The 6,760-nt window shown below is 44.7% G+C and overlaps 1 protein-coding gene across 1 annotated transcript in view; it reads right to left on the bottom strand.

The window, feature by feature from the left end:
* Nucleotides 1–1,584: 1,584 nt before the first annotated feature.
* Nucleotides 1,585–6,760, bottom strand: part of LOC135106939 (sphingomyelin phosphodiesterase-like) — a 6,478-nt gene continuing 1,302 nt past the window's right edge. The window contains exons 4-12 of the mRNA XM_064016392.1: nt 6,459–6,620; nt 6,043–6,157; nt 5,698–5,810; nt 4,767–4,939; nt 4,231–4,425; nt 3,551–3,721; nt 3,151–3,334; nt 2,672–2,856; nt 1,585–2,132 (exon numbers count right to left, since the gene is read on the bottom strand). Coding sequence (XP_063872462.1) covers nt 1,988–2,132; nt 2,672–2,856; nt 3,151–3,334; nt 3,551–3,721; nt 4,231–4,425; nt 4,767–4,939; nt 5,698–5,810; nt 6,043–6,157; nt 6,459–6,620 — 1,443 coding nt within the window. The 3' untranslated portion in view covers nt 1,585–1,987. The remainder of the gene's footprint in view (nt 2,133–2,671; nt 2,857–3,150; nt 3,335–3,550; nt 3,722–4,230; nt 4,426–4,766; nt 4,940–5,697; nt 5,811–6,042; nt 6,158–6,458; nt 6,621–6,760) is intronic.

Here is a 6,760-nt window from a genome sequence, read left to right as displayed (position 1 = left end):
GGGGCGGCGTGATCACCATGGCGACCCTTCTATTGATCCCGCGAGACTCCGGGCGGCGGGACTCGCTCTCCTTCCCCAGGGGTTCCGGTCCCTACCTGAGGTCACGTCTCGAATCACAGCCAACACCCTGAGGGACACGCAACACAAAGCTTTGATATGTATTCGCTTGCAGAATGCTGCCAGCACTGCTGTTCTTTAGCTTCTTGCCTCTGTACTTGCTTCCCACTCTCCTTCTTTCCTCTTCTTGTGTATTGCGATGTGCTCTTTTCCTGCTATAGAATTCGTTATCCACCTTTCATTCCTCCTTCTTCATGGGTTTCTTTATTCCTTACTTCCTCCCATCCGCTTTGATTGATTCATTCATTTATTATTTCTTTCTTTTTTGTCTGTCTTTCTTTCTTTCTTTTTTCTTTCCTTTGCCTTTCTTTCATTTCTTTCCTTTCCTTTTCACTCGTTATTTTTGTTCTCCATTCATTATTTCCTTCCTTTATTTATTTATTAATTAATTCATTCATTCATTTATTCATTCATTCATACCTACCTTTCTTCTTTTCTCAATTTCTGTCTTTTTCATTCTCTTTCGTCATCCTTTCATGCTTCCTTATTCTCTCCTTAATAATTTCTTCACATGTTCATCTACTCATTCATTCGTTCATCAAGAGCAGCAGGTCTGTTCATTCATTAAACACAGGATGAATTATGTAACCTTGCCACTATTCCCATTAATTTTGAAGCGAAACACTATCATGTGAAAATTTTAGTTGCCGGTGACGTGGTGACATCATGAGAGAGAGAGAGAGAGAGAGAGAGAGAGAGAGAGAGAGAGAGAGAGAGAGAGAGAGAGAGAGAGAGGAACAATGAGGTGCCAGTCCTAAAAGGTTAGAAGGAACATCCAGAACTGGAGGATTAACATCATGAAAGATTCCTTTAGAAAAAGTTCAAATATACGAAGGAGGAAACACAGAAACAGGCAGAGAGTTCCAGAGTTTACCAGAAAAAGGGACGAATGACTAAGAATACTAGTCAACTCTTGTATTAGAGGTGGACAGAATAGAGGTGAGAGGAAGTAGAAAGTGCAGTGGAGCGAGGCTGCAGGGCTACAGGATTGACAACTGAGGCACCAATCCTAAATATTTAGGGTCTTATCTCTACTTTTAACAGGTGCTAATGGATGTTATTGGGGGTTTCAAGACCGTTCTCTTGATTTAAGTGATGGTGTAACAAAAAATCTGAAAAGCTCTCATAAGAACCTGGCTGATAATTTCTGTGACACTTGAAAACAGTCCTTATGGGCGAGCAGTGTTTCAAAATACGGACCGTGGGAAGCGAGTAACATTGGAGAGTACAAATATAAAAGTTCTCTCACACACACACTCTCTCTCTCTCTCTTCACGGTAAATGAACTCAAACTGAAGCATTACCACTTGTCTTACACCTTACCTTCTCACACACACACCTGATAAATTCACTTACTTCGGTTTTGCGTCACCAGCGTATTGCTTAAATTATCTTGTTCACTTTGACAGTTACATAGTTCAACACTCTCACGTGCTCCAGCTGGGGGATAGCAGGAAAAAAGGCTAGAACTTTATTATGTTTTATTAAGACAAAGAATAAGGGATTTATACCGCTACGCATTGTTGTTTGGAGTAAAACTATCAATTCTTTGAAGCTCTGATGGAATGCGTCCTTCATCTTTAGTATCTAGCGTCTCCAGCTTCGGACTAGATAGTGTAACTCATTATAGGCACTTCAGTAAGCACCAACAGGCCGATTTTTCTCCTTTACCAACATTCAACACACCCACTTCACTGACGTGACTCGCCCACACTATAGTACCAGTACGGAAACATTGGATAGATATTTTTTTTTTTTTTCGGATTAGTGATATCTATTTCAGCGCTATTCCAAATAATTAATTAATGTACGTTATAAGATATTCTCGTCAGCCACTCCGTATCTCCGTAAAGCGTCCCATGCAAAGCTCTCAGGATCGCCTCTTGCGCTTCAGGATGGCGCTGCAGTGGTCGAGGTCGTTCCTGTTGGAGGTGACCATATCGCATAGCCGCTGCTCGTAACACAGGTCATCACAGCCCAACTCCAGGTACGGGTCGCCGCCGCTCACGAAGTTCCTTGCGTAAGAGAGAGAGAGAGAGAGAGAGAGAGAGAGAGAGAGAGAGAGAGAGAGAGAGAGAGAGAGAGAGAGAGAGAGAGAGATTAGTTAAAAAATTCTAACCCTTAGTACTTTTTAGCTTATGTTGTATATTACTTTGTGCAAAGAGTGAAGGCACACAAGCCATACAAGCGCATTGGTATTAAATTTGGAGAAGCTTGGGTTAAAAACTTTAGAACTTTTTATGTTATATGTACACAATGAAGCCCATGAACATTCTAAGACCATATGACTGACTGTTGCCTTAAATTTTTCTTTCTTTTCTTCCCATGGACATCCATTCCAGTATTTCACCCTTATGTTTCCTTTTCATACTCGTCTTCACTCCCTCGCCACTAAAAGAAGCCACGTGTTTCACGCAGATTTTCACTAGTCATCCTCTTTTCCTCTTCTTTCTTTGATTTCTTTGGCTATATGTCTTCCCTCCCGAACCCTACCAGTAACCTGCCCCGATGCTTCGAGTGCCGTATGAAGCCCGCGCTGCGACACAAGACTCACTCAATGTAGAGGTTGAAGAGATCGCGGTCCACAGCCATCCTCTCGGCCAGACTCTGCCAATCCTGCGGCGTGAGGCCCTCCATGCCGTACAGGTCGCGGGCACTGTACAGTTGGTACCAACGGGCGGTCTCCGTCTCGTGCGCCTCAGTCAGATTCATCACGTAAGTCTCGGTGTCAAGAACAGTCTGCGAGGGAGAAGAGAAAGCAGTCTTCCTTCAGTGTCACCAAAGAAAAAAAAAAAAAAAAAAACGAGGATGACTGTACGATCTTGTTGGTTATGTCTTCCTTCCACATCCTGTCACCATCTCATCAATCCATACCTGCCTGGCCCAAGGGTCCAGTCTGATAGTGACTAAATTTATTGCACGTGTTCATTCTTTTTTTTATTTCCTGCGTTGTTAGAGTTTACTTTTACTCAAACCTCTTTAACTACACTACAAGGAGACACCACAATCTGCTCCCAGTATTACAACACATACCCTGGTAGTGTCGGGTCGGTCTCCGTCAATATAGTAGATGCGGTAAGCTGGGTTGAGGTCGAACCACGGGGTCTGGCTGGGTGCAATATAGGCCACACCCATCGGTCTTTCGCCGTCGTGAAACACCTCGAACTCGTCGTAGTGGGTGTGGCCGAAGAACTGTCCGCGGATGATGTTCTCGTACCTGCGTGTTATAGAAGGGAGAACTGGAGAATACACACTTCTAACCAAAAGGAAAGCCTAAGTCATTCAAACCGAGAGAAAAGCTAAATTCAAAACACATTTCTAACCAAAAGGAAAGCTGAGGACATTTAAACCGAGAGAACCCTTTCAAGCAGAGCACACAAGTTTAACGGTAGTTCACTCTACCAGAGACGAACGATTCAACTTCAACACTCACCTGACGACGATCCTGTTGTACTCGCGGGACCAGGTTCGCTCCGCCACCAGGATACCTGGAGGCACGTGGCCGAGAAGGTGCACCAGCTCCCCTGCCGCCTCTGCCTTGTTTAGCTCGCCCTCCAGCCACGCCAACTCAGAGGCGGGATCCTGGGAGTTTGCCACCAGCCACCTGAAGGAACCATGGTGCAGGCAGGGTTAGAGGAAGAGCAGAAGTAGTGATGAAAAGAGTGGAACAGCGGTGTGAAAAGGAACCAGGATAGGAGCGTTAATTTGAGAGGGAATGGTGAAGAATGGAGCAGCAGAGAGAGAGAGAGAGAGAGAGAGAGAGAGAGAGAGAGAGAGAGAGAGAGAGAGAGAGAGAGAGAGAGAGAGAGAGAGAGCTACCCATATATACCTGGGTTCAAGCTTGAAAAATTTAGGTTTAGGAAGGAGATAGGTAAAAATTGGTTCTCAAATAGAGTGGTAGATGAGTGGAACGGACTCAGTAATCATGTAGTTAGTGCTAGGACACTAGAGAGCTTTAAGAGAAGATTAGACAAGTTTATGGATGGGGATAGCAGATGGAAATAGGTAGGTGTGTTTCATACAGGGACTGCCACGTGTAAGCCTGGTCGCTTCTTGCAGCTTCCCTTATTTCTTATGTTCTTATGTTCTATACCCAACCATCGTTTCACTTACATATTGTTACTGTAGCCAAACATGGAGTTGAAGGATATGATTCTGAAGCCTGGCCGCAGCAGCACGGAGTAGTAGGCGGCGTGCTTGACGGTGGTGAGGTCGAGGTCCGGCACAAGGCTGCTCCACTGACTCGCCAACCCCTCGTACAACCAGTCGGCGGCGAATTGCTCGGGTGCTTTTCCTGGCTCGGGGAATCTGTGACGGAAGTAAGTTTGTGGGTTAAAAAATGATACAGACATGATGTGTATTATATTATTTTACTACGTTTGTCCTGGTGACTCTAATTTTCTGTTGGTGATTTGAGCACTGCAGGTAGTTGATACTTCCACCAAACACCTTATGAATATCCTGACTGACTTGATTGAATGATTGATTGAATTTTTGTAGTAAGAATCGGTCCAACTTACGTACTTCGCAAACACAAAACTTAATCAATAATGCCAACTCCCACAAGGACAGCCCACAGAATTATCACTCATACATCAAAATATTCACCAGTACCCAGTGCACCTGCCGCCACCTCTCCGTTCACTCACTGGTCTAGCGGACTCATCTCGTGATTGCCAACGACGGGGAACACAGGAGCCTCGGGGAAGTACTTCTGGATCATGCTGTTCACTTCACGCACAATCTCCACGTTGTACTCTGGTGAGGTAGACCACTCGTTATGCGGCACTGCATCTCCTGTCCACACTATGTAGTCTATGTCCTAGGAGAGGAGGGGACAGGAAAGAGACTGTGAAAGGATAGTGAAGAAAGAAAGAAAGGGAAATATTTGAGAAGAAAGGGAAGGTTAGGAGATAAATGAGGGAGGAATATTAGAGAAGGAGGGGGCAATGTAAGAGAGAGAGAGAGAGAAAAGAGGGAATTTGAGGGAAGGAAGGGAGAGAATAAGGGAAGGAAAGAAACAATATGAAGGAAAGGAAGGAAAGTGAGTAGGGAAAGGAGAAATGTGAGATAGAGTTGACACAGTGTAGGGGAGAGACAGGAGAGGCACTGTGAGGGAGAGAAGCAAGATAAGTGAGAATGCAAGGGAAAGGAATAATAATGAGAAAAAAAGAGAGAAAATATGTGACAGGGAAGATAGAGTATGAGTGAAACAGAAGAGGGAATGTGAGGAGAGAGAGATTAAGGAAAGAAAGGGTGAGAGAAGGAGTGAGTGAGGAAAGAAAGAAGGGGAAATGTAATAGAGGGAAGAAAGAGTGTAAGGGAAAGGAGAGTGAAGAAAGAAATGAGGGAAATATGATGGAGCGAAGAGAGAGGGGAAATGTGAGATACTCGTAAAAGACAGTGTGAGGAAGAGAAAGAAAATGGATTGTGAGAAAGGAGGGAGAGTATGAGGAAAAGAAAAAATGAGTAATGGAAAAAAAAGGGGAAAATTTGAGAGTGGGAAGGAACAGCGTGAGGGGAAGAAAGGAAAGGAACTGTCAGGGAAGGAAAAGAAGAGTGTACTGGTAGGCTCCTCACCGGGTGCGTGGTAGAGGCGTGGATAAACAGGTCCTCCAGCATGTAAGGGGGAGTGCCACAGTGCCGGTAATCACCCCAGTACCACGCCTCCGCCTCTGGACTCTCCGCCACGCCTGCAGGATCATACACATGCACAGTATAAAATTTAATAGTGGTAGTGGTTGTTGTTGTTATAATGGTAGTGGTAGTAGTAGTAGTAAAGTTTATTGACCACCGAATTATAAGTACAGGGAAAAAAAATATTCACTGGAAGTATAAAATGATCTAAAGAAATATCTGTATACAACTATTAAACACACACACACACACTCACACACACACACACACACACACACACACACACACCTGACTCCTCCCTGCAGCACAAGTCATCGGGGCAGACGGCGTTGGTGCCAGAGCGGTAGTAAGGGTCCATGTGAATGTCAGCCAGGTGCAAAACTTTCATCCGGGGAGCGTCAGGCTGGCGGAAGAAACTCTTATATCTTTTTATGTTATGTAAGAGAGTCCGGCCAATGGCAACAACAACAACAACAACAACAACAACAAATGGTTCTAGAAAGATCCATTGAAGCTGCAAGTCCCCAAAAAAGTACAGTTAAAAGAATTATGCAAAATTATAAAGGTCTTGAAACCTCGTTCTTGAAATAGTGGCAGGAGACTTAAGGAAGAAATCGTTTAGCGTCCCTTTGAATTACGACATCCACCATTCTCTCTCTCTCTCTCTCTCTCTCTCTCTCTCTCTCTCTCTCTCTCTCTCTTGCCTCAGGAGGAGTGACAGGAACCACCGCAGGTTTCTCTCCCTGAATAGCTACCGACCACTCTCTCTTCGGGTCGTTGGTGGTGCAGCCGAAGTAAGAGAACAGTTCCCCGCAGGCATCTTTGGGCGTCACCTCATTCGTCGTCAGGACGTGGTGGATGATCGGCTGGGGAGGGACGCGTGGGTGTGTGAAGCAAAGGCAAGAGGGAACGAGAGGTAATAAGCGTATTGATTTACTAACCCAGTACCTGCTAATGACAATATGACACTTTTTACTTCACTTTTCGTAATCCTAAACGTCTCTTC

The sequence above is a fragment of the Scylla paramamosain genome, chromosome 14 (assembly GCF_035594125.1).
Source record: "Scylla paramamosain isolate STU-SP2022 chromosome 14, ASM3559412v1, whole genome shotgun sequence".
NCBI classification, from domain to species: Eukaryota; Metazoa; Arthropoda; class Malacostraca; order Decapoda; family Portunidae; genus Scylla; species Scylla paramamosain.
This window is presented reverse-complemented; position numbering and strand designations above follow the sequence as displayed.